At 47.3% G+C, this 27,449-nt stretch overlaps 1 protein-coding gene across 2 annotated transcripts in view; it reads right to left on the bottom strand.

Moving 5' to 3' along the window:
• Positions 1-214: 214 nt before the first annotated feature.
• The window catches only part of ARHGEF10L (Rho guanine nucleotide exchange factor 10 like), a 97,203-nt gene continuing 69,968 nt past the window's right edge, over positions 215-27,449 (bottom strand). For both annotated transcript variants that reach the window (XM_032231606.1, XM_032231605.1), the window contains 8 exons: positions 25,940-26,061; positions 24,721-24,807; positions 22,055-22,275; positions 20,177-20,331; positions 12,525-12,670; positions 8,746-8,920; positions 2,581-2,703; positions 215-1,303 (listed from right to left, as the gene is read on the bottom strand). In XM_032231606.1, the coding sequence (XP_032087497.1) occupies positions 771-1,303; positions 2,581-2,703; positions 8,746-8,920; positions 12,525-12,670; positions 20,177-20,331; positions 22,055-22,275; positions 24,721-24,807; positions 25,940-26,061 (1,562 nt within the window). In that variant the 3' untranslated portion in view covers positions 215-770. The remainder of the gene's footprint in view (positions 1,304-2,580; positions 2,704-8,745; positions 8,921-12,524; positions 12,671-20,176; positions 20,332-22,054; positions 22,276-24,720; positions 24,808-25,939; positions 26,062-27,449) is intronic.

The raw sequence follows: 27,449 nt of genomic DNA, 5'->3' as shown, positions 1-27,449 counted from the left end.
AAGGAGGTGGCTGGATGGAGTCACCGAAGCAGCTGGTGTGAGCTTCAATGGAATCCAGAGTCCAGAGGATGGTAGAGGACAGGAAGGCCTGGAGGAGCATTGTCCATGGGGTTGCGATGGGTCGGACACAACTTCGCAACTAACAACAACGACAAATAAGACAGCCAACTTCAAGCCAAAGCCCAGTGGGAATAACCAAGACCAGAGCTTATTGTTGAGCTGGACTAGGAAGGTTTTCCTACCATTTTATTTCTGCCCCCAATATATACAGATTTCATTTGTACAATTTAATAATATACAGCACTTTTATATTAAGTGTGTGTGTGTCTGTCTCTATATATATTTGTAGGTAGGATATTCACACAGGGGGTAAACCAAACCCGTATGTCCCTGCCTGGGAAGGGAAAACACCCGGGGAGGATGGGTGGGGGGATTCATCTGCCCCCTCCAAAACCTGCAGGGAGTGTGCAGTTTTCCTATAAAACCTGGAAAAGTTCACAGAAAGAAAATTGGAAGTCTTTGCTGGGGTCAAGATCGGAGGTGCGAAAAAGAAGGGGTGTCAGCTTCAGAGTCGACAGCTGTCAAACAGCTCTGGGCGAGGATGAAATTTGGAGACTACGAAATCGGTAAAAAGCTGGTGGGCTCAGCAGGACCGTCAAACAAGATGGGGTACCCCGACAGCCATAATGTCCCCCCCCTTCCCGGCGGTCCCCGTTGTCCACCATTCCATGCCGAAAACAGAAGACGGGAAAAGCGAAAACGACACCGCGCTATAAAATCAACGGGATTTGCCACAGGAGTAATGTGCTGTCGCTTTCGCTGCTCGACGGGGGCCGGCCGTTGGCGCTGAAGTTGCGGTAACCCCTTCCTCCCGAAATCACGGCCAGGGAAGAGATCTCCTTCCGGTGAGACTCCTTCGCGCACGTCCGGCTTCGCACCCAGATGTCCGGATCGTCCGCCATTTCGTAGATGGAGCCGTCTTCCTCGGTGTGTTCTAAAGAATTCCCGCCGGCTGGCGAAGGCGTGTCCCTCACGGAGAGCAACTGTCCGGGTAGGTGAGTCGTGGATCGGAGCCGGTACTGCAGAAGGATGCCCTTTTTACGGATTTCCCGGGTGGAGGAACTGTCCGCGGAGGACACATCGGAGGTGCGAGCTCCCAGGCTGGGGTGTGCGTCCTCCGCCAATGGCCCTCCGTCTCCATCTTCTTTGTCGCTCTTCAAGACCTCGGGAGCCAGAGTGCTGAAGGCCACCGCCAGGAAGTCCACAGGGCCGCAGTGGCCATTGAGCGAGACCATCCCCTTCCCTGGGCAATGAAGAGAAGGCTTTTGATTAAATGGAAAGGTTGCTAAAGATGAGCCACACTCCGAAGCAGAGCTGGATCCACAGCCGTGCAAGCCGAAGCTGAAGAGATTTGGGAAGGAAAGTCATTTCTCCAAAACGCAGAGAAATTCGGTTGTATCTCTGAGCAGAAGCGCCGAGGAGTTATGCAGAAGAGCAGGAGAAGAGGAGAAGGAAAAAGAGGAAGACAAAGAGAGAGGAAAAGAAAGAGAATGAAAGGAATATAGAAAGAGATAAAGAGAGAGATAGAAAGAGATAAAGTTATAGAGAAGGAGAAAGAGAAGGAAAGGAAGAGAGAGAGAGAGAGAGATAAAGGAGAAAGAGATATAGAGAAAAAAAGAAGAATAGAATGGAATAGAATAAAAGAGTTGGAAGGGACCTTGGAGGTCTTCTAGTCCAACCCCTTGCTTATAGGCAGGAAACCCTATAACATTTCAGACAAATGGCTATCCAACATCTTCTTAAAACGTCCATTGTTGGAGCATTCACAATTTCTGGAGACAAGCTGTTCCACTAATTAATTGTTATAACTGAGAAAGAGAAGGAAAGGAATAGAGAAAAATGAATAGAAAGAGATAAAGATATAGAGAAGGAGAAAGAGATATAGAAAGAGAAGAAAAGGAAGAGAAAGAGAGAGACAGATAAAGATATAGAGAAAGAAAAAGATTAGATAGATAGATAGATAGATAGATAGATAGATAGATAGATAGATAGAGAGAGAGAGAGAAGGAAGGAGACAGAGAAGGAAAGGAATAAAGATAGAGAGATAGAAAGAGATAAAGATATAGAGAAGGAGAAAGATAAAGAGAAGGAAAGGAATAAAGAAAGAGAGAGAAAGATATATATAGAGAGAAGGAAGGAGACAGAGAAGGAAAGGGATGGAGAAAGATAGAGAAAAATATAGAGAGAGGGAAAAGGAAAGAGATAGAGGGACAGAGATGTAGATATAGAGAAAGAGAGAGGGAGAGAGCTAAAGAGGAAGCGAAAGGAAGGAAGGAAGACGGGGAGAGAAACAATTGCAAAGCAAAAGAGAAATTCCACCATCAGAATCCAGGACGCTCCAAATCGATTCTTCCGCGAGATCAAATCTGCAAGAATCTCTCGCCGCAAAAGAGAGCAAGTAAACTCGGGTGAGTCTTGCAAGCCAAGCCAGGAAAGATTTAAAGAAACTGGATTACGGCAAGAGGCTTCAGCGTCCTTAGGACTCCCTCCCTGTGATCAAGGTGGCCTCTTCTGCCTTACCTGTGATTTTGGGGATCCCCTCCAGCCTGGGCACGGGCAACAGGACCAGAATGCCTTGGTCGGTGCCAATCCAGAGCAGGCCCTGGCATATGAGGAGGCTGGTGACTCGGACGTTCTTCTGCCCTGCAGAATGAAAAAAGGAACCAGCCGTTAAACGGAAGAGGGAAGCTTCTGCTTCGTCTGGGGCGGGGGTCAGCAACATTAAACACTCAGAGCCACCAAGATCCTAACTGGAAGCCCCCCCATTCAATTCTGGAACCGACCGGAAGTCCGGTTCCTCCACCATAGAGTCTTCTCCTAGCGCGGCTTCCTTTTTCCTCTACCTGTCCTAACTGAAAGCCCTATCAACTGTAAAGCCGACCGGTGACAGGGAGCTGCAGCAGAGGGATGAAAGTGCCACATGCAGCTCCAGAGCCGCAGGTTGCCAATACCTAGTCTGCGGGGGTTCTCCACCATCTAAAAACCATCATCCTGAGCGGTGGGAATGGACTCCCTACCCTGGGAGCCACAGCTTCTCCTCCTGGCTTGCAAAAGGGAGAGAAACCACTTCCTTCCCCTTCTTCCTCCTCCTCTCTCTTGAAAGAAATCGTCCTGAGTTTGCAGAGTGTATAGGGAGTTCCTCAACTTACGACCGTAATTGGAAGTTCCGTTGCTAAGCATGAATTAAGAGAGTCACACCCAATGTTATGGTTTTTGCTACGGTCATTAAGCAAATTGCCCGAGTGGTGTGGTGGCCTAGAGGTGGGGCTCTCGCCTCACAACCAGGAGGTTGAGAGTTTGATCCTAGGTAGAGGCAGGTATTTCTCTCTCTGGGCACCATGGGAATATAGCTGCTGAACAAAACTCCGCATTGGCAACAGGAAGGCATCTGGCCAGTAAAAAAGACGGCTCAATTCAGTTGGCCAAATTCCACCACAAAAGAGATTATGGGGGTCATTAAAAGAAGACGATTAAGCAAATCACCCTGGTTGTTAAATGAATCTGCTTGTTGGAATCTGACTAGGTCACAACTGGCGATCACGTGACGCTCATCGTAAGTACAGGGAATCTTCGGCTTACAACTGTTCGCTTAGCGACAACAGCACCGGATTCATGACTGTTTTTCACACTTACGATGGTTGCAGCATCCCCGGGGTCACGTGATTCAAAATCTGGATGCTGACCCATATTTATGATGGGGACCCCCCCCTCCAATCCCAGGGGGTCATTCGATTCCTCTTTTGTGACCTTCCGTCAACGTGGAAATTCAATTTCGCTTAACCACCATATTCCTAACTGAACAACGGCAGCAGTTCGTTTAACGACGGTGCCCAGAAAGATCGTACCATGGGGCAAAACTCACTCAACAACTATCTTGCTTAGCAACAGAAATTTTGGGCTCAATTTTGGTCGTACGTCGAGGACCAATGCAAAGGAAAAATTGAAGATTCTCCGGGGGGGGAGGGGGGCCCTCCAGGTGAAAGTATGACAAACAACTCTGTGAATTAACACATTTTTCAGCCATAAGGTGCCACCACCCAGCTCAAGTTTTCCATGTAATAAAACCAAGGGGAAAATGGAAATGGCCCTCCCCACGCCCCCTCCCCATATCAGCAGATAGCTACCTCTCCACGGCCCAAACCCACCCAGGCCCCAAATCCAGCATGCATCCAGAGAAGAGGCTACCTTATCTAATTTTAATTTATTCTCACAAACCTGGCTTCCCAGACAAAACCTGGCTTCCCAAAGTCGCTCACATTTTTTAAAACCCAGACAGGCGTTCGTCGATATTGGCCACAAATCCAGTTATCAGAACAAGAAAGATAGTGAGAGAGTGGGTAGGGGAGAGAGATGAGATAGAGGGAGGGAGGGAGGGAGAGATAGGGGGGGGGGAGAGAGAGATGAGATAGATGGATAGATAGATAGATAGATAGATAGATAGATAGATAGATAGATAGAGAGAGAAAGAGAGACATAGAGAGATAGATAGATAGATAGATAGATAGATAGATAGATAGATAGATAGATAGAGATAGATAGAAAGATATAGATGTAGATAGAGAGATGAGAGATAGATAGAAATATAGAAATAAATATAGAAATAGAGATAGAGATTGATAGCGATAGAAAGAGATCAAGATAGATAGATATAGAAATAGATCGAGATAGATAGATAAAGATAGAGATGAGATAGATAGAAATAGAGATAGATAGATAGAAAGAAATATAGAAATAGATAGACAGATAGAAAGATAGATAGATTGATATAGAGATAGAAAGAGATATAGATAGATAGAGATAGAGAGATGAGATAGATAGAAATAGATAGATAAATATAGAAAGAGATAGAAAGAGATAGAAATAGAGATAGAGATGATAGATAGATCTAGAGATAGATGGATATAGAGACAGACAGACAGACAGATATAGATATAGAGATAGATAGATAGATAGATCTAGAGATAGATAAATAGATATAGATAGATAGATAAAGATATAGAGATAGATAGATATAGAGATAGATAGATCGATCTAGATAGATAGATGGAGATAGAGATAGATAGAGACAGAGAGACAGAGACAGAGAGAGATACGTAGTTATGTAGGTATGGGTGGGTTCCCCCCCCCCCAATCCATCTAATTAGAAAGGATGACCAACTGGGTTTGTGTGAACCGTCTGGCAAAGCCGAGGAAAAAACCAGGGGGCCCAGCCGCAGGAAAATGATATTTCAGATCAATCCACCCTCTGCAGAGCCCAGAAGACGCCGGTTGCAAATGCATTGTGACCTTTCCTTGTTTATTTATAGCCCCAACTCTAGCAGAGGCTTAGAAATTTTATAATGAAAAAGCTAATACAGAAAATACATCCAGCCCCGGGAAGCCTCTTTGGGGGGAAAAAAGGCACCAGCAAAAAGGCTGAATCATTCAGCCTCATCATTCTTGCAGGTTGAAGTCCCTGAGCATGAACAGAGTTCTCTCTGGACTCCTTTCCAACTGGAGGGCCCCCTGCTTTAATCCAGGAACACACACCCCCATCTTGGGAAAAAAAAGAGCCTGGGTTTTTTTCCATGTTCCCCTCCGCCTTTTATGATGTATTTTAATTGCAAATAGGGGTTGAAAAAAACCCCCAGAATTTGGAGGCAGGGAAGGAAGTAAAATCGGTAATAAAGGTAAAGGTTCCCCTCGCACCTATGTGCTAGCCGTTCTCAACTCTAGGGGGCATTGCTCATCTCCGTTTCAAAGCCAAAGAGCCAGCGCTGTCCGAAGACGTCTCCGTGGTCATGTGGCTGGCATAACTCAACTCCCGAAGGGGCACAAAACGCTGTTCCCTTCCCACCAAAGGTGGTCCCTGTTTTTCTACTTGCATTTTTTAACGTGCTTTCGAACTGTTAGGTTGGCAGAAGCTGGGACAAGTCACGGGAGCTCCCTCCATTATGCGGCTCTGAGCTTGTCAATCAGAAAGGTCGGCAGTTCGAATCCCTAGTGCCGCAGGATTTGCAGGATTTATCTCTGGTCTCATCCCAAAGCTGGAATACGGTCTCCCCCCCCCCCCGTGTTGCTAAATTAGGGCGAAGGCTCTATTGGCCTACCTTCAAGGGTTGTTCGGAGGATAAAAGGGAGGACCAGCTATTTTGAATCTTTGGGGAATAAAAACCTCTGAATTTAGCAGCAGAATTTTGACCCCCCCCCTTTTCACCCCCAAAAATCAAAGAGGAAGGGAGGAGTATAGGGCATAGGGACTCCTCCTTGAGCAGGGGGTTGGTCTAGAAGACCTCCAAGGTCCCTTCCAGCTCTGTTATTCTGTAATTCTGAGTCCTGGAGACAAATAAATATTTTACCCGCAGACTTAAAGCTCCAATGTCAGACCAAGTAACCTATCATCCAATATACAAATTTAAAAAGGCTGCTTCTGTTATGCAGAAGCCTTTATTAATAGCCTGTCTAGTTAAAAAAGATGAGGGGAGCTTAAGTTCAAAAATACATTAATACAAAAAATACTTACACCGCGGAAGCCGAGCGGCCGCGATAAATTTTTAAAATACGGCTCTTGTGCGACATTTTTTTTAAAGAAGAGAAGGGGGGGGAAAGCAACCACGAAACACTTTATACAAGTAATGCATTTAAGCACTAATTATACAATTACTTCTTGCTAAGGAGTGGGAAAGAGAGAAGGGAAGGCTGGGAGGGAGGGGGACAGGGAAAGATTAATGGAGAATTTACAGTGGCTTTAATCGGCCATTTTCCCCCCCTCCGCGAAGCCGAAAATTCTCCCTCCTTCTTGCCACCCTGGGCCACGTGCCCAGACCTGCATTTGCCACCCAGGGGGGCGGACCTGATGTATTTTCTGGGTGCCCATTTCAAGCCCTTATTAAAAGAGAAGGAGTTGGTGAAACCAGTACATAGATTCCAGAAAATAGAACTCAAAACTCAGAAGGCGTTCGTTAGCGTCTTTTCCAACTAATAAATTTTATGAACAGGAAGAAATTTTGGGGATGTGGTGGCCCGCCAGTGGAGCTGGTAGCAGATTTGGACAGTGAGGAAGCTGGGGAGGAACATAGGCCAGTCCTGGAGTCTGGAGAAGGCTCTGATGAGGACTCTGTGTCGGAGGCAGAGAGGGGGCCTGGGCTGTATGCCAGTTATCAGCTGCCTTCAGAGTCAGACATCAGTGAGGCTGAAGAACAGCTGGAGCTTGTTCCCAGTGTGCGCATGCGCAGAATTGCCAGGCGAAAGGAACAGCTAAAGAACAGGGGTTGACTTGGGAGTAAGGCGTGGACGATGAATGGCCCCTCCCAGAGGAAATAAAAGAGGAGCGAAAGGGAAGTGGAGTTTGCAGGAGACCATTAGTTCGCTTCATTGGTTCCTGACTCTCCGAGACTCCTGGCCAAGTTCTGCAGATATCGGCCTGGCAGCTCTCCAAGCCAGATAAGGTCTGTGACTGTAAATCCTACCCCGAAAGACTTTGCTAGATGTGAATGAGCAGAATTCACAGTCAATTAATATAAGGGGTTTTTGTTGGGACAAGGAGTTTGCTTCAGGCTCTTGAGAAGCCTCGGTCAGAACAGGGGAGCTTCCTCACACACCCAAACAGTGGCTAGACTGATGTAGGATTAAAATTGGAGAGATCTGGGGTGAGGGATGGGGGTAGGTGGGCGATAGATACCTGGGCATCTATCTGTACAGGTAAGACAGCATTTCATCATCTGTCACGTTGTAAAAAATACCTGCTGTGTTTGTTGAGAGAGCCTGAGACCTTTTTAAGGTGTGTAAATGCAGCAATCTAGAATAATTTTCCACAAATGGTGGAGTCAGCAGGTCTGCCAGAGGTCATCTAGTCCAACCCTCTGCTGTTCGCAGGGAAACCAACTCGAATATCCGTACAAGATAGAGAACCCAGATTATCTCTAGCTAGAATATTCTATTCTTGGACAGACTTGTTCATGAGAGAATTCCAGGGCTACCTGACTGTACAGGTAATCCTCGGCTTATGGCCAACTGTTTAGCGACCGTTTGAAGTTACTACAAATCCCCAAAACCTACTTATGATTGGTTCCTAAGTCCTGACCTCTACCATGATTTCCTGGTAATCACATAACTGCATTTGATTGAGATTTACAATGTTTTTTCTAGGAGGTGGCTTAAAGATCATGTTGTTTTGCTTAACTGCTGCAAATCTTCTATCAATATAAAAACATGTGTGTGTGTGTGTGTACCAGCATAACTCTGGAACGCCTGGAGCAATTTCAACCAAACTTGGTACACAGATGACTTACTCTCTGGAAACAAATATTGTGGGGGTAAGACACTCCTAACACCCCTTCGAGGTGTGTGTTTGTTAAGATACAGCCTGTTGTGCCTTAAAACTGCTTCTACCGTACTAACGTAAAATCGCTTCTACTGTGCAGGGCAGTGGAGCTGCCATGGTAATGGCTTCACAGTACTTCACAAGGTGCCTTCCTCTGGTAAGGAGGAAAATCTAACGTTAGAAATTGCGTTTGGTCTGCACATTCCCCCCCTATAAATAAATACCCGGGCCATGCTGGGTTATCGGCTAGTAATTCATAAAATTGGGTCCAGTCAAGTGATGACCTGCTTTACGACCGGGCTCAATTGCAGTCGCAACTCAAGGATGACCTGAATTGGTTTTTCCTGCCGTTGACCTTTATGGTTTCCAGTATTTACGCCTACCTGGGAGGACCGCCGTAGTTCGGGTAGCCACGTTGATGTCCTGCAGAAGCTCCAGCGTCTCCGTGTGGAAGAGACGTATGGAAGACCCCGAGGAGAAGGCCATCCACACCCCACTGCCGGCCTTGATCATATGGGTCACGTTGCTCTCCTCTTCCGGGTGGACCTCGAATATTTGCTGTGGACGAAGAAAAGGGAGAATCGGACATCGGCGGGCAACAAAGCGAACGGGTTGTGTAGCTTTTGTGTGTGAGTGATGCTTCCTCACATCCCACGAGGAAACGTGTTCCCTTTTAGATGGGACAGAAGGTGGGAGAAGCCCCCTTTTTAATGCCTCTGTTATAAACTCGGAATATTACCCGGAAAATGCTGACACAAGCCTTCCCGCGGTGGCATTTATGTACCTCAACATGTCTCTCTGTAAAAGCAGAGCTCCTATCAATCCCGCTGGGCGGCTGGGGAGACGTAAAACCTTGCATTAGTGTTGACAAGGCAGTGAATGCCACCTGACAACAAAGTGCCAAGCGGAAGGAGGAGACGGCCTCGCCTCGCCCAGGCAAGAGACAGAGGTGGCAACGGAGAAAGAAAGGAAACTGAGGCATGGCTTCAAAATGAAAAAGAAACCAGATTTCATCTTCCCTAAGGATAGCTGTGCCTTCACTCTGTTTATACACGCGTGTGTATCCGTGTATCCAGAGGTGGTATTCAGCTGGTTTTGATCGGTTCTGGAGAACCGGTAGCGGAAAGTTTGAGTAGTTCGCAGAACCGGCAAATACCACCTCTGGCTGGCCCTGCCCCCAATCTATTATTTGCCACCTGAATCCCAGCTGATCGGGAGGGAATGGAGATGTTGCAGTATCCTTTCCCCAGGAGTGGGGAGGAATGGGGATTTTGCAGTATCCTTCCCCCAAGAGTGGGGAGGAATGGGGATTTTGCACTATCCTTCCCCTGGAGTGGGGAGGGAATGGGGATTTTGCAGTATCCTTCCCCTGGAGTGGGGAGGGAATGGAGATTTTGCAGTATCCTTCCCCTGGAGTGGGGAGGGAATGGGGATTTTGCAGTATCCTTCCCCCAAGAGTGGGGAGGGAATGGGGATTTTGCAGTATCCTTCCCCTGGAGTGGGGAGGGAATTGGCATTTTGCAGTATCCTTCCCCTGGAGTTGGGAGGGAATTGGCATTTTGCAGTATCCTTCCCCCAGGAGTGGGGAGGGAATGGGGATTTTGCAGTATCCTTCCCCCAAGAGTGGGGAGGAATGGGGATTTTGCAGTATCCTTCCCCCAAGAGTGGGGAGGAATGGGGATTTTGCACTATCCTTCCCCTGGAGTGGGGAGGGAATGGGGATTTTGCAGTATCCTTCCCCTGGAGTGGGGAGGGAATGGGGATTTTGCAGTATCCTTCCCCTGGAGTGGGGAGGGAATGGGGATTTTGCAGTATCCTTCCCCCAAGAGTGGGGAGGGAATGGGGATTTTGCACTATCCTTCCCCTGGAGTGGGGAGGGAATGGGGATTTTGCAGTATCCTTCCCCTGGAGTGGGGAGGGAATGGGGATTTTGCAGTATCCTTCCCCTGGAGTGGGGAGGGAATGGGGATTTTGCAGTATCCTTCCCCTGGAGTGGGGAGGGAATTGGCATTTTGCAGTATCCTTCCCCTGGAGTTGGGAGGGAATTGGCATTTTGCAGTATCCTTCCCCTGGAGTTGGGAGGGAATTGGCATTTTGCAGTATCCTTCCCCTGGAGTGGGGAGGGAATGGGGATTTTGCAGTATCCTTCCCCTGGAGTGGGGAGGGAATGGGGATTTTGCAGTATCCTTCCCCCAAGAGTGTGGAGGGAATGGGGATTTTGCACTATCCTTCCCCTGGAGTGGGGAGGGAATGGGGATTTTGCACTATCCTTCCCCTGGAGTGGGGAGGGAATGGGGATTTTGCAGTATCCTTCCCCTGGAGTGGGGAGGGAATGGGGATTTTGCAGTATCCTTCCCCTGGAGTGGGGAGGGAATTGGCATTTTGCAGTATCCTTCCCCTGGAGTTGGGAGGGAATTGGCATTTTGCAGTATCCTTCCCCTGGAGTTGGGAGGGAATTGGCATTTTGCAGTATCCTTCCCCTGGAGTGGGGAGGGAATGGAGATTTTACAGAATCCTTCCCCTGGAGTGGGGGGGGGGAATGGGGATTTTGCAGTATCCTCCCCCTGGAGTGGGGAGGGAATGGGGATTTTGAAGTATCTTTCCCCCGCCACACCCACCAAGCCATGCCCACCAAGCCATGCCCACAGAACCAGTCATAAAATTTTTTGAATCCCACCACTGCGTGTATCCATGTGTGTCAATTTGGCTACTGCCTCTACAGAGGAACTGGGATGGCCAGTCATCCCTCTCTGTGCCAACTTGCAGTATTGGTTCAATCGGAAGTCACAACTGGCACAAGGAGAGCATCCCCAAACCGGGCATGAGTTTGTCTCATGAAGAAGAGAATGGAAAACTTTTGTAGAGTGGCAGATATTTGCACGGGTAGGGTGAAAATGATGCTGTTAAGTCCTGGCATCCAGCATTGTCCGAAAAAGTAAGGGGAAAGGAGCAGGAGAAAGAGAAAGAGCAAGGGGGGCATCTCTGCCATTCTGAGTGGGCACCTGCATCCATGCAGGGACAGTGCCACACAGTGGCCGGCCCAGAGGAGTCACAGCACTAGACAGGGAAAATTTTGGAACAGCGAATAACGAAGTTGGAAGAGACCTTGGAGGTCTTCTAGTATGACCCCCTGCACAAGCAGGAGACACCATTCCAGACAAGTGGCTGTCCCAGTCCCTTCTTAAAAACCTCCAGTATTGGAGTGCACACACAATTTCTGAAGGCAACTTCTGTGCCACTAGTTAACTGATATGGGATTATAGAATTAGAGAATAATGGAGTTGGAAGGGACCTTGGAGGTCTTCTATTCCAACCCCCTGCACTGTTCTGACCAAGGCTTCCCAAGAGCATGAAGCAAATTCCTTGTCCCGAATTAAAAAAAAAAACCCTTTTATGAATTCATTGTCAATTCTGCTCATTCACATCCAGCAAAGACTTTCGAGGGAGGATTTTCAGTCACAGACCTTATCTGGCTTGGAGAGCTGCCAAGCAGATATCTGCAAAACTTGGCAAGGAGTCTTAGAGAGTCATGAACCAATTAAGCGAAGTAATGGTCTCCTGCAAACTCCACTCCCCTTTCGCTCCTCTTTTATTTCCTCTGGGAGGGGCCATTCATCGTCCACCAGTGGCCTTATTCCCAAGTCGACCCCTGTTCTTTAGCTGTTCCCTTCGCCTGGCAACTCTGTGCATGTTCACACTGGGAACAGGCTCCAGTTGTTCTTCCGCCTCACTGATGTCTGACTCCGAAGGCAGCTGATAACTGGCATACAGCTCTGGCCCCCTCTCTGCCTCCGACACAGAGCCCTCATCAGAGCCTTCCCCAGACTCCAGGACTGGCCCATCTTCCTCCCCAACCTCCTCACTGTCTGAATCTGCCACCAGCTGCACTGGCGGACCGCAACAAGAGTTGGAAAGGACCTTTGAGATCTTCTAGTCCACCCACCTGCTCAATCAGGAGATCTTATACCATTCCAGACAAATTGCAGTCCAATCATTCTCTAATACCTCCAGTGATGGAGCACCCACAACTTCTGGAGCCAAGCCGTTCCACTGCTTAATTGTTCTCACTGTCTAGAAATTCCTCATTGCAGTGAGAGAATAATCAGAGGAACGGCTTTTGATTTCCAAACTCAATTGAGACACACTTAAGAGACAGATGTACCTGAGCCTTCAGGCTGACGGCATCGAAGACGGTGACCTGATTGCCACAGCTGGCCCATACGGCATCATCCAAGGTGAGCAGCGTCCGCACGGGGGCCAGCCCAACCGCCAGGATGGTGGGCTCAACGTCGGCGTCCCACAGGCCTCCTGCAGCAGGGAAAAGAAAAATGGATAAGACCAAAATAGAAGAATGGGAATTGGAAGGCCACCCTTTCAACGCCCCACAACGTGCAGCGCTTTTGTGACCTCAACCTCACTTTCAGAAGCTAATTTTTGCAGGAACCCCTAAAGTTTGTCTGAAGCCTGCTGAGAAGTGAAGAAGTTTAGTGAAGAGAAGGACCAGGGGAGACAGGAGAGCAGCCTTCCAATATTTGAGGGGCTGCCACAGAGAGGAAGGGTGTCAAGCTATTTCCCAAAGCACCTGAAGGCCAGACAAGAAATAATGGATGGAAACTGAACAAGGAGAGATTCAACCTGGAAATAAGGAGGGATTTTCTGATGGGGAGAAATCAACCGATGGAACCGAAGTTGTGGGAGCTTCATCCCTGGAGGCTTTCAAGAAGACACTGGACAGCCATCTGTCAGAAATGGTGTAGGGTCTCCTGCTTGGGCGGGGGGTTGGACTAGATGACCTAAAAGGTTCCTTCCAACTCCTGTTCTGTTCTATTCTACTCTATATTCTATGCTACTCTCCATTCTATTCTCTTCTATTCTCTTCTACTGTACTCTATATTCTATTCTACTTTCTATTCTATTCTATTTTCTATTCTATTCTAATCTACTGTACTCTATATTCTATGCTACTCTCAATTCTATTATATTCTATTCTACTTTCTATTCTATTCTATTCTATTCTATTGTACTCTATATTGTATTCTACATTCTATTCTATTCTATTCTGATCTATTCTACTGTACTCTACTCTATATTCTATGCTACTTTCTATTCTATTCTATTCTACTGTACTCTATATTCTATTCTATCCTATTCTGATCTATTCTATTCTATTCTACTGTACTCTACTCTATATTCTAGGCTACTCCCCTATTCTATTCTATTCTATTCTACTCTACTCTACTCCATATTCTATGGTATTCTATTGTATTCTATGCAAGACTAGAGGTTAAAACGTATGATGAATGGTTGCAGGAACTGGGCATGACTAGTGAAGAGAAGGACCAGGGGAGACATGAGAGCAGTCTTCCAATATCTGAGGGGCTACCACAGAGAGGAAGTGGGTCAAGCTATTTCCCAAAACACGTGAAGGCTAGACAAGGAATAATAATGGATGGAAACTGAACAAGGAGAGATTCAACCTGGAAATAAGGAGGAATTTCCTGACAGTGAGAACAATCAATGGATGGAACAGAAGTTGCCTTCGGAAGTTGTGGGAGCTCCATCTCTGGAGGCTTTCAAGAAGAGACTGGTGTGCCATCCGTCAGAAATGGTGTAGGGTCTCCTGCTTGGGAGTTGGACTAGATGACCTACAAGGTCCCTTCCAACTCTGTTAATCCATTAGAGGTTCCATTAGAGAAAACGACCCCTGTAGGAAATCTTCCCACCTGGTTCCAGAACTCAGAAATGGAAAACAGAAAACGATCTGTGAAGCCACAGAGTTAAGGCCATGCAACAGTTTGGAAAAGCATAAGTCTAAATCTCTAATTATTATTTTTATGTTCCTCCTCCAGCCTTGAAATTCTGTTTTCCCACTTTTGCACCAAAACCTCCTCCGCCTTGGAAGGATTTTTTACTTCTCTGGTCCGCCAGCCCAACCTTGTTTAAAATTCCTCCCGTTTCATTCTCCTGGAGGCATGGGCTAAGTGCAGTGAATCTTTGCAAGCAGGACCGTTCTTAATTGATCCGAAGAGCAAAAAAAAAAAAAAATCTCTTGGACCACTAAATTAAATTTCTCCGTTAGCTTTCTCCGCCACCATTCCTATAAACCCTTCTTTTCTCTCTCTCTCTCTCTCTCTCTCTCTTCAGGGCCTTTTATCGATTTAACATGTAGAAGAAATTGCACGCAAAAAATAAAAACCTTTACCGAAACATGGGGAAAAAGAGGTTCCTGGATGTCTCTCAATTTATGGGGTTTAAAATGAAATATGACATGCCCTGTCTGTAAATTTCCCAAGCGTCCACGCCACAGAGTCTTCCCAGAGGGGTTTTTCATAACGGTATTTCAGTGGCATTTCTCGGAACACGTCAAAACACGGCGTTATCATGTCACATCACTTTGTAACTCTCTCTTCTGGCCCAGGCTTCCTTAACAAGCAAGAAGTGGAGTTTTGGTCCTGGCAAAACCTCTTTTATTTACACGACTGTGGATTCCTTTCATTCACAGTTAGCAAGGTTTTAGCAAACAGTCTTTCCGAGGAATGTTTATCCACACGAACCTTATCTCGCTTGGAGAACTGCCAGATATCTAGTTTCCAAACGCAGGGCAAGCCAACCCTTGGCACAGAGTCTCTTATAGTCACAAACAGAATTTCCACTCTTGACATGAATGAATGGTTTCCTGCAAAATCCCCCTCCCCATTCGCTCCTCTTTTGTTTCCTATGGAAGGGGCCAATCACCTTCCACCTGTGGCTTTACTCTTAAGTCGACCCTGCTTTCTTAATTGTTCTTGTCTTCTGGCAGCTCTGCGCATGCGCACACTGGGAACAGGCTCCAGCTGTTCCACTGCCTCACAGCTGTCTAGCTCCCTCTCTGCCTCCAACGCAGAGCCCTCGTCTGAGCTTTCCTCAGCCCCCAGGAGTGGCCCATGTTCCTCCCCAACCTCCTCATTGTCCGACTCTGCTGCCAGTTCTGCTGGCTGCCGGCGGTCCAAAACACTCCCAGACAACTGTTTTGACATCACTCCTGGATATAATCAGCTCACCCTTTCCGCTGCCCAAACACACAGACACTCACACAATTCGGCAGCCCAAAGGACACCAGTGTTTGGGGTGTGATCTTGTGGGTAAAATGCAGCACAAAGTAGACTTTTTTTTATCCTTCCCCAGAAGGGCTAAAATCTAGAATATAACTTAAGGCAGTGTTGGTGAATCTTTTCAGCACCATGAACCAAAACTGGAGCGCTGGAAAATGGAAGAGCAATTCCCCGGCACGTATGTGCACACTGGGAAGCTGAGCTTCCAGTTTCCAGCATGCACATGTGCGCCGGTCATCTAGTGCGCCTGTTACTGGCGTGCATCTGCGTGTGAAGAACAGCTGGCTGGAGCGCACGCGCATGCTGGAAACTGGAAGCTCAGCTTCCCGGTGTGCGCATGAATGCATTGCAATTTTTTACTACCGGTTCTGTGGGCATGGCATGGCTTGGTGGGCAGGGCAGGGGAAGGATACTGTAAAAGCTCCATTCCCTCCTCACTCCAGAGGGAGGATACTGCAAAATCCCCATTCCCTCCCCACTCCAGGGGAAGGATACTGCAAAATCTTCATTCCCTCCCCACTCGAGAGGGAGGATACTGCAAAATCTCAATTCCCTCCCCACTTCAGGGGAAGGATACTGCAAAACCCTCATTTCCCTCCCCACTCCAGAGGGAGGATACTGCAAAATCTCAATTCCCTACCCACTCCAGGGGAAGGATACTGCAAAATCCACATTCCCTCCTGATCAGCTGGTACTCGGGAGGCAGAGAATAGATGGAGGCGGAGCCAGTCAGAAGTAGCATTTACCGGTTCTCCGAACTACTCAAAATTTCTGCTACCGGTTCTCCAGAAGTGGTCTGATCCTGCTGAATACCACAGTTCTGACCTTCACCTTCAAATACCTCTGTCTCAATTGGCAGTAAATAAATAAGCTGGTGCAACAGGTTTCTTTCAACAGCAATGTTTTTGCCACCCGGGCCCTGGGAAGATCTAAGCGGCAGATGAAACTGCCTGCGAGATACGTCCCCCTTTCTCTCCTCTACCCTAGCACACGCTTTAATTAAAAAAAACATAAACGGCTTATCAAAAGCTAATTAATAAGAAGCAACGTGTTGGCAAGTGGCGCTGGGAAGCCCAAGCAGCGTAAACAGGCGTTTATAACCCTGGAACGGAGGGCAGCCGAAGCCACAGATGGTGGGAGTTTAATGGGACGTGGAGAGGAATCGCTCTGGAAGAAAAGGAATCGGGGAACGCACAAAAAAGTAGAGAGAGGAGGATGAAGCCATGCCCGATGAGGAGTGGAGACCGCGCTCGGTCCAAAGGAAAACCACGTTTTGGGGGGCCAGGAGGAAGGATCCGGTATGAAACAGCAGAAATAAGAGATGGATCTCTGCGTTTTTTTTTCTATCCAGTTCTCTGCCACTTTGCAGCAATGTTGGAGAAAAACACTGGATGGGAATTGTAGGATTTCGGATTGGATGCTTACAACGAAGGTCTTCTCCAGCTGGTTATGGAGAAGTCAGAAGAACAAGGTGGCTGAAGAATGACCAGTATTTGGGGGTGATGCGAGCACTAAGATACCCCAAAGTGGCCTTAAAAGTGAAACGTTGATTTGATACTTGGATTTGAATGACAGCGAGGAGGAGGAGGAGGAAGAAGAGGAGGATTGGTGAGGGGGCCTTGGGGCTCTTTGAACTTGGTGGTTTTCTTACAGAATTTCATTGTTTAACTAGGTAACATCAGTGGTAGAAGGGAAGGGGATTTTGTAGCGAGGAGAAGGAGGAGGAGGAGAAAGAGGAGGAGAAGAAGATGAAGAGGAGGAGGAAGAGATGGAGGAGGAGAAGAAGATGAAGAGAAGAGGAGGAGATGAAGAAGAGGAAGAGAAGAGGAGGAGAAGAGAAGGAGAAGAAGAGGAGGAAGAGGAGGAGAGGAGGAGGAGGAGAACAAGAGGAGGAAGAGGAGATGAAGAAAAGGAGAAGAGAAGGAGGAGGAGGAGAGGAGGGAGAGGAGGAGAGGAGGGAGAGGAGGCGAAGAAGAAGAGGAGGAGAAGAAGGAGGAAGAGGAGGAGGTGGAGAAGAGGAGGAAGAGAAGAGGAGATGAAGAAAAAGAGAAGAGAAGGAGGAGGAGGGAGAGAAGGCGAAGAAGACGAGGAGGAGGAAGAGGAGGAGGAGGAGAGGAGGAAGAGGAGGAGGAGAAGAGGAGGGAGATGAAGAAAAGCAGGAGAAGAGAAGGAGGAGAGGAGGAAGAGGAGGCAAAGAAGAAGAGGAGGAAGAAGAGGAGGAAGAGGAGGAGAGGAGAAGAGGAGGAAGAAGAGGAGGAGGAGGAGGAAGAGGAATAGGAGGAGAGGAGAAGAGGAGGAAGAGGAGAAGAGGAGGAAGAGGAGCAGCAGCAGGAAGAGATGAGGAGGAGCAGGAGAGGGGGAAGAGGGACAACGATTGTGGGTCTTTGGTGCTCTCTAAGCTTGGTGGTTTTCTTACAGACATTTCATTACCCAACTAGATAACATCATCCATGTTGAAGGATGTGGGGCTTGCAGAGGAGAGGAAGAGGGGAAAGAAACTCTGGACATTTTGGATCCGTGAATCAACCTGCTCAGATGACCCCATGTTCCAAGGGGCGCAGAAAGGAAGGATTGAAAAGAAAGCAGATAAAAAAACAACAATAAGTATTGTGCCTGAATGACGGGGCTGCCTCCAAAGACGCTGGACACGCACACAAGGGTGCTGCTGGCGCGGAGACCTACCAACTCCGGACTGTCGGGGGGGATCGGAGTCAGCCGAACGCAAAGGTGAGTCTTGTTTTGACTATTTTTTTTTTAATCCACCCGAAGCTGACAAAAGCAGGAGGATTAAAACCCAGCTGACAGATTTCGGCAGGAGTAAAACAGCCACCTTCCCCAGGGCTGGGGAGAACTGACAGCCGATCAATAGGAAATTACGCAGCTTTCAAATTCGTTTTCTTTTTTTTTTTTTTTTTTGGGTCTCCCGACTCACATGCCAGACGCCGCTTGTTGAAAGCCAATTAACGTTAAGTATTTTGGGTGTCTGTGGGGACATGACGCGGGCAAACGCTCCGCCTTCCGGGGCAGGAAATTAAAATAGATTTTAAATTAATTAATAGCACCTGGAAACAAAGTGGGAGAAAAACCTTCCCCCGGAGAGAACCACGGAGGAGTGGGGAGGGGTGTGGGGGGGGGAGGACAGACACAAAAACTGGTTCTTCAAGGTGTCAAACTCAGAGGAAGGTAAAGGTTCCCCTTTTGCACATCTGTGCTAGTCATTCCTGACTCTAGGGGGCGGTGCTCATCTCGGTTTCAAAGCCGAAGAGCCAGCGCTGTCCAAAGACGTCCCTATTTTTCCACTTGCATTTTTTTTACTTGCTTTCAAACTGCTGGGTTGGCAGAAGCTGGGACAAGTCACGGGAGCTCCCTCCGTTACGCGGCACTAGGGATTCGAACCGTCGAACTGCCGACCTTTCTGATCGACAAGCTCAGTGTCTTAGTCATTGAGCTACTGCGTTCCCTACAACTCAGAGTAACAGACACACAAATAAATTTCCTATCCGCAGTCCTCGACTGAGTGCCACAAAGAACCAAGCTCCAAAATTGCCGTCACTAAGTGAGGCATTTGTTAAGGGAGTTTTGCCCCTTTTTAAGACCTCTCTCGCCCCAGTTATCAAGTGTATCACTGCAGATGTTGAGTTAGTAATGCAGTTCTTAAATGAATTTGGCTTCCCCCCGCTGATTTTTCTCATCAGAAAGGGGGATCGCGTGGGACACTGAGGCCATCATAACTTTGAGTCACTGTTCTGAATTTTGATCCCGTGACCACGGGGTTGCTGCAATGGTCATTAAGTGCGAAAATGGTCCCAAGTCACTTTTTTCTGTGCCCTTGTAACTTCCGTCAATAAATGAACTGTTGCAATTCAAGGAGTAGTTGTACTATGTTTTTTTTGGGGGGGGGGGACACAGAAAGGCTGAGCACCAAAGAATGGAAGCATTTGAACTCTGGTGCTGGAGAAGAAGACTCCTGCATTGAGTCCCTTGGACTGCAAGGCCATCCAACCGGTCAGTCCTAGAGGAGATCAACCCTGACTGCTCTTTAGAAGGCCAGATCCTGAAGAGGAAACTCTAAGACTTTGGCCACCTGATGAGAAGGAAGAAGGACTCCCTGGAGAAGAGACTCATGCTGGGAAAGATGGAGGGCAAGAGAAGAAAGGGACGGCAGAGAAGGAGGTGGCTGGATGGAGTCACCGAAGTAGCCGGTGTGAGCTTCAATGGACTCCAGAGGATGGTAGAGGACAGGAAGGCCTGGAGGAACGTTCTCCATGGGGTCGCGATGGATCGGACACAACTTCGCAACTAACAACAACACTCCTAAAAGAAATTTAGTGGAGTGGATTGTATTTCCTCCTCACTTCTCAACTGCTTCTAGGACAAACTTGTCGAGGTGTGGCTCAATGGAAAGTCCTCCACTTACGAACGGCTGCATAGCGACTAATTTCTAATTGGTGACGGATTATAATTCCATTTATTTTCACATCTCTAGGTTCCCAGGGAGAAAACCACTGCCAATCCATGTAGATAATTCTTTGGTTGAAGGGACTATTCAAGAGAACTTAAAAATTCCACCAAATCTGTTTGTTTTTAAGCCATGGATGACACTTACGAACATCTGGAGTCCAAATTTTGGGATGCACGTGATTCTCGCGAGGGTTGGGGAAAAGGCTCTGTGCTGAAAATGCACCTTGAGATGGAAAAAATTCCAGTACAAAAAGATTCTCACCGTTAATTCTGGCGTACACCGCCACTGTCCCGTTCTGGAGGCCGGCAAAGAGGTAATCGGTGTTGTGCTTCAGGCAGAGGACGGGGTGGGCTCCAGGGGTCCGGCTGGTCAGCAAACACTGGGCCCCTGTGTCCAGGCTGCTATAGGCCAGGATGCTGCAGTGGGAACAAACCGGCACTTACCTTTAAAAAGCCATCATGAGCCCATAGGACCATTTGCTAGCGTTGAAAGGTCACCCCCCAGTGGCCGACAGTAGAGTAGCTTCATCCCTTTTTCTTGAATTAAGACCATTTGGGACCACTCCCCTCTGAATATGAGCAGAGTGCTTCTCCCTCCCCATTCCGAGGAAGTGCAATGGGGTTGGGTGGAGGGAGAGGACGGTTCAAAATACGGGGATAGAAAAATCAAAGATCACCAGGACGAGTCAAACTGCTGGGGATCTAACACTGCACCAATACAAGGTAAAGGTTCCCCTCGCACATACGCGCTATTCATTCCCGACTCTAGGGGGCGGTGCTCATCTCCGTTTCAAAGGCAAAGAGCCAGCGCTGCCCAAAGACGTCTCCGTGGTCATGTGGATGGCATGACTAAATGCTGAAGGCGCACGGAACGCTGTTATCTTCCCACCAAAGGTGGTCCCTATTTTTCTACTTGCATTTTTCACATGCTTTCAAACTGCTGGGTTGGCAGAAGCTAGGACAAGTCACAGGAGCTCACTCCATTATGCAGCGCTAGGGATTCAAACCGCTGAACCGCCAACCTTTCTGATCGACAAGCTCAGCATCTTAGCCACTGAGCCACTGCGACCCTTTTACCGCTGCACCATAGAGAGTATTTTAACTTTAACTGCACCTGCGTCTGGTTTGCCAATTGCCCAGTGCCAGATAGCACAGCGCTCTGTAGGGTCAACTTCATTGCCCAGAGGATCATGGATTGCCCCTCTCCCCTCTTTGGAAGAGCTTGATAGCCTTAAAAAAGTTCAAAACGTTCCTAAAGATCCATCTCATCCTGGGCACCCTTTTTTTTTTTTTTGAACTATTACCACTTGGCAGCCTGTACAGGACAATAAAAACAAGGACCAATAGGCTGAAAAACAACTTTTATCCCAGGGGAGGAACTATATTGAATTCTACCGTATAGTGCAATATGAATGCAGTATCAAGGGTTTTCAATTCAGTTGCATAGAATGTGGATGTGTGCGTTTATGTTTTATTTTTATGGTTATAATGTACACCGAAGGTGGCATTTAATTTCGTTGTATGAGGTGCAATGACAATAAAGTAAATTAAGGTAAGCATGGGTGTCCAGCAGTGGTGGATTTCTAAAATTTTTCGAACCTACTCTGTGGGTGTGGCCTCCTTTGTGGGAGTGGCTTGCCGGCCATGTGTTTTCTCTCTCTCTCTCTCTCTCTTTCTTTCCTTTTGTGTCTCTGTCCCTTTTTCCTTTCATCTCTCTCTCACTTTTTCTTTCTCTTTCTTTCTTTCTTTCTTTCTTTCTTTCTTTCTTTCTCTTTCTCTCTCTGTGTGAGTCTGTGTGTGTGTGTGTGTGTGTGTGTGTGTGTATGTGTGTGTCAGTGATGGGTTTCAAAAATCCATTCAAAAATGGAACCTCTTCTGTAGTTGTGGCCTGCTTTCCGGGTCCACTGGTGGAACCTCTTCTAACCGGTTAGGTAGATTTGACGAACCGGTTCTACTGAACTGGTGCGAACGGGCAGGAACCTATCTCTGGTGCCCAGGCTCTGCAGGTGGCATTCGACTGACCAGCCCAAAAGGAAGACTAAACAGACAATATCACAATGGAGTGTCCTGCACAGACAGGAGGGGTTTCCCAACTCTCCAAGCCCCTCCTCCCCCCAATCATTTCCCGATGATTTCTCACCTGCCATCCTGCAGGCCGAGGCAGAGGGCAGGCTGAGCTGGAAATGACTGGTCAGCCCCGGTTGGAGACTCCTCGGCTCGCTCCTCTTCGGCCCTTTCGGGGATGTACTCCAAGCAGAGAACCTGTGAGGCCACCGGGAAGGATCTGACCGTACGAGGCACTGACCGGTTCAGGGAAAATATCTCCACTTGACCCCCGGCGCCCTCCTGACCTCCTCCGACCTAGAGGAGCCAGAAAGAGTGGACGCTTGTTTTTTTTTTAATTCTTTAATAGTATTTATTGAATTTTCCAACATTTAAAAGACAAAACACAAGGCACAAATTTCTAACACTTATAACAGCTATTCCATATCGGTATCAATACCTTTCGTAACAATCCTATTAACAAAACTTCTATCTCCATTTCACTATCCTAAATTATATCCTTATTTCGGTTATAATAGCATCAAGTCAATATCATCCTATACCTTTTACATTCTATGTATTATACTTTAACGTTTAATGCCCTGAGTTTTATTCTTACTTTCAAGCCAGGAATACCATCTATTCCAGCTTTGATAGTACTCGGTTTCTTCCCTCTCCTTCATTTCTATAGACCCATGATGGCGAACCTGTGGCACGCGGGGCATTTCTTAGGGCACGCGAGGCGTTGCCCTGTCAGCTCCAGCACGCATGCGCGCACTGGCCAGTGACTTTGGCCTTCTTTTAAGGCTGTTTTTCACCCTCTAGAGCAGTGTTTCTCAACCTTGGCAACTTGAAGATGTCTGGACTTCAACTCCCAGAATTCCCCAGCCAGCATTCGCCCAGCCAGCACCCTCTAGAGCAGTGTTTCTCAACCTTGGCAACTTGAAGATGTCTGGACTTCAACTCCCAGAATTCCCCAGCCAGCATTCGCCCAGCCAGCACCCTCTAGAGCAGTGTTTCTCAACCTTGGCAACTTGAAGATGTCTGGACTTCAACTCCCAGAATTCCCCAGCCAGCGAATGCTGGCTGGGGAATTCTGGGAGTTGAAGTCCAGACATCTTCAAGTTGCCAAGGTTGAGAAACACTGCTCTAGAGGCTTTTCACCTTCCGGAGTCCTCTTCAAAGCCTCCAGAGGGCAAAATACGGGCCCTACGGGCAAACTGGAACTTCAGGAAGGCTTCCCTGAAGACTACAAAGGGCAAAAAACGGGCCTATGGCCAAAGCAGAAATCACCTTTCCCGAACTTCCGGGTTGCCCATAGGGCCGTTTTTTTGCCCTCCGAAGGCTTCAGGGAAGCTCCTGAAGCCTCTGGAAGGCTTCTGGGTGGCAGAGGGAGGCTGTTTTTGTCCTCCCCAGGGTTCTAGAAAGCCTCTGGAGCCTGGGGAGGGCGAAAAAAGCATGCCAAAAGCAGGGGGGAGTGTCGATCACGCACACATGCGCGCAGGGGGAAAGGTGCACATTCGCGCTGGGGTCACAGGCATAGCATTATGGGTGTGGGCACGCCTGTGCATGCACCTCCCCCCTGTGCTCCCCCCAGCTTTTGGCACGTGATCCAAAAAAGGTTAGCCATCACTGCTATAGACAGAGGAAGAGGAGGAAGTAGAGCTGGCAGAGAGAGGGGGGGGGGAGCCTGGGCCATCTGTCAGCCCTTATAGATGGAGAATCTATAGCCCTCAAGTCTAGAGGTGGCTGATGAGGAAGAGGAGGAATAGCTGAGTCCAGTGCTGGACACGCGGATGCGCAAAAGGCAGAGGAGAGGAGAGCAGTGGAAATCTATGGGCAGATCCTTGGGAAGGAAGAACCATCCCTGCTAGCGAAGCCACATCCTCACTCTGGGGAAGAAAGGCAGGGGGCAGAGATGAATAGATGGCAGACAACTATTCTACCCATTTCTGCACATTCATAAATTTTTCTTCTTATGATCAGGTCTGGGGGAATATCTGTTTGTTTCCAGTTCTGTGCTAACCCGATTCTGTTTGCAGTTAGAATATGTAATGTTATATGTAGTATAGTTTCCCCCCCCATGTCCACATCAAAAAATATCCAGGAGAAATTGTTGCGTCCTCCCGGGAGCCGCAGCCAGAGCCCAAGGTTCACCTCAGGCTCGAGTCTTTAAAAGAAATAGTTCCAGTTTCAACTCTATCCTCTGTTCAGTGATCTCTTCCAGCCACTTTCTTAACTTAACGCCAATATTTCCTGACCTTAGGGCAATTCCATCACATGTGATGGATCTGCCCTAAGGAAACCCTACCACTGAATGTATATAATGAAGCTTTAGAGCTGGCAAAATTACCAAAGACATGGATGGAGGCACTGATAACACTCATTCCCAAGGCTGACACAAAAACTCAACAAATTAAGAACTATAGGACAATCTCACCACTCAACGTTGATTACAAAATATTTGTGACGATAATGGCTGAGAGCCAAAAGAAAAAAAAAAGCGCTGTCTTTTAACCCGGACTACAATTTTATCACTTTGTGTTGACCAGGGTGCTTTGGAGAATAGCTTGACCCCTTCCTCTCTGTGGCAGCCCCTCAAATATTGGAAGATGCTATCCTGTCTCCCCTGGTCCTTCTCTTCACTGGACTAGCCAGGCCCAGTTCCTGCAACTGTTCATCGTACGTTTTAGCGTCCAATCCGCGAGGCCGTAACAGATATAAACTCACCAATCCGCGAGGCCGTAATAGATATAAACTCACCCATAGGTAGCCCTGTGGCAGAGAAGTGCTGATGGCCGAGAATCCCAGCAAGGAAGACTGGACGGGGCTGTGTATGGCCGCCCCCAGCTGACGGCAGGAACCCATTCAGAAGAGGAGAAAAAAAAAGAGAAACAGTTATTTGACGGGAGAGTTTTTACAACTCTTTTGAAACCAGCTTTGGCGAAGGGACGTAAAAGCCCAACTTTCTAAAGTGATATCTTCACCACCAGCCTCCGAAAACAAAGGAAAGGAATTGTTAAGAACAGCTAAAAATACATCTGGGGAACAACAGAATCAATCAATGGAAACACTCAATTAAGGCAGAGCTACCAGAGAAGGGGCTGAGGGGGAGCAGCAGGAACAGAGGACTAAAATTAGTCTCGGGGCCCAACTGCCTGGGGAAAACGGCAGATGTTCCAAAGAAAGGGAATGGGTGGGCATAAAAGTCTGGGTTTTCTTTTTTTAAATGTGCCTGCTTTCTCTCTTTTTTACCAGCTGAATTTATTTTTCTTCCACCTCGCCAGAAAACAGAAGCGGAGAGAAAAGGAATCAATCAGCAACGCTGGGTGAAATCTTGCACTTTGGAATTGAAAATGTTCTTTTGACCCTTCCTTCCTTCCTTCCTTCCTTCCTTCCTTCCTTCCTTCCTTCCTTCCTTCCTTCCTTCCTTCCTTCCTCTCGATCTTCCTTCTTCTATATTCTCCCTTTGCCTTCCTTCCTTCCTACATTCCTTCCTTTTGCTCAATTTTCCTTCTCCCTTCCTTCTCCTACTTTCCTTCTCCTTCCTTCACCTCAATTTTCTTCCTTCCTTCCTTCTCCTTTCTACCTTCCTTCTTTCCTCTCGATCTTCCTTCTTCCTTCCTTCTCCTACATTCTACCTTCGCCTTCCTTCCTTCATACGTTCCTGCCTTTTGCTCAATTTTCCTTCTTCCTTCCTTCTCCTACTTTCCTTCCTTTCCCTCGATCTTCCTTTTTCCTCCCTTCTTTCCTCTCAATATTCTTTCTTCCTTCTCCTACATTCTACCTTCGTCTTCCTTCCTTTGTATGTTCCTCCCTTCTTCTACTTTCTTCCTTCTCTTTCCTTCCCCTTAATTTTCCTTACTTCCTTCTCCTACTTTCCTTCTCCTTCTTTCCCTCTAGAAAGTAGAAAATGATGCCAGTTCTTGAAAAGACGGTCAGAAGTTGGCACAGGGTGGGGGCCAACTTCGGGTCTCCTTACCTGCAGGTCGAGGGCCCTGGAGGAGAAGGCAGGGATGTGACAGACCAAAATGGGACACCAGAAAGCGGCTTTGCTCTTCTTGTCTTCTTCGGGGCAGACCCACCCAGGCTGGTTTTCTTCTCCTGAAGAGAAACAGAGAACAGTTGGAAAATCCCCCTCTCCAAGGGTCAGCTCCAAATGTGCCCTACGACGTTGGCCAATAGTCAACTTTGGCCAACAGTCAATCTTGGCCAACAGTCAAGTTTGGTCAACATTCAACCTTGGTCAACAGTCAACCTTGGTTAACAGTCAACTTTGGCCAACAGTCAATCTTGGCCAACAAACTTTGGTCAACATTCAACCTTGGTCAAGAGTCAACCTTGGTCAACAGTCAACTTTGGTCAAGGCAACTTTGATCAACAATCAACCTTGCCCAATATTCAACCTTGGTCAACAATCAATCTTGGCCAACCTCTTGTCTGTGAAGCAAAGCAGAATGAGAATGCCTTTCACAAAAGCCTGGAAGAGCCATCTTGGTTGTGCCGGCCATGGGTAAAAATGATAATTTTTCTGACTGCCCCTTCCTCAAATGCACAGAAAGGACCAGAGATAGTCTATCACCCCAGAGCCACAGTTTGCTGATTTTAGAAACACCACAATAATGTAGAATTCCCCACACTGTGCTCCTTGCGAAGGAAGTAAATAATTTTATTGATAGGGGTCTCTAGGATTCCTTAAATGAAGGTTGACCCATGATCTTCAGAAGTACTGAAACACTCAATAACTAAAAAGAAGACCAAGAAAGGAAGGAACTGACAAACCAGCTCTGTCCCCTGTCATCTCCTGCAGCTAAAAAATGTGTATAAACTTTTACGTATTAACTATTTTTATTTATCAATCAGATTGATATGGCCGTCCATCATGTCTGCAAAGGTGATGTTTTCATCAGTTTCTGAAAGGTCTTTCTCTCATAAAAAGGGAAAGATGTAGCAGTACTTTTTATACGATTTAGATATTAGGGGTGACATGATAGCAGTCTTCCAATATCTCAGGGGATGCCACAAAGAAGAGGGAGTCAAGCTATTCTCCAAAGCACCTGAGGGCAGGACAAGAAGCAATGGGTGGAAACTAATCAAGGAGAGAAACAACCTAGAACTAATGAGAAATTGTTCCAGTGAGAACAATTAATCAATGGAACAACTTGTCTCCAGAAGTAGTACATTTTTAAAGAAGAGATTGGATAACCATTTGTCTGTAGTGGTATAGGGTTTCCTGCCTAAGTAGGGGGTTGGACTAGAAGACCTCTAAAATCCCTTCCAACTCTGTTATTCTATTCTATTCCATTCCATTGAAAAGAAGGACAAGATATAAGTGTTCCGGTATTTCAGAGGTAGCCACAAAGAAGAGGGAATCAAACTATTCTGAGGGTAGAATGGGTGGAAACTAATCAAGGAGAGAAGCAATCTAGAACTGAAGAGAAATTTCCTGGCAGTTAGAATAATTAATCAGTGGAACAGCTTGCCTCGAGAAG

The sequence above is a fragment of the Thamnophis elegans genome, chromosome 15, assembly GCF_009769535.1.
Source record: "Thamnophis elegans isolate rThaEle1 chromosome 15, rThaEle1.pri, whole genome shotgun sequence".
NCBI lineage: Eukaryota > Metazoa > Chordata > Lepidosauria > Squamata > Colubridae > Thamnophis > Thamnophis elegans.
The sequence above is the reverse complement of the archived record's forward strand: the minus strand, read 5'-3'. Positions and strand labels throughout refer to the sequence as shown.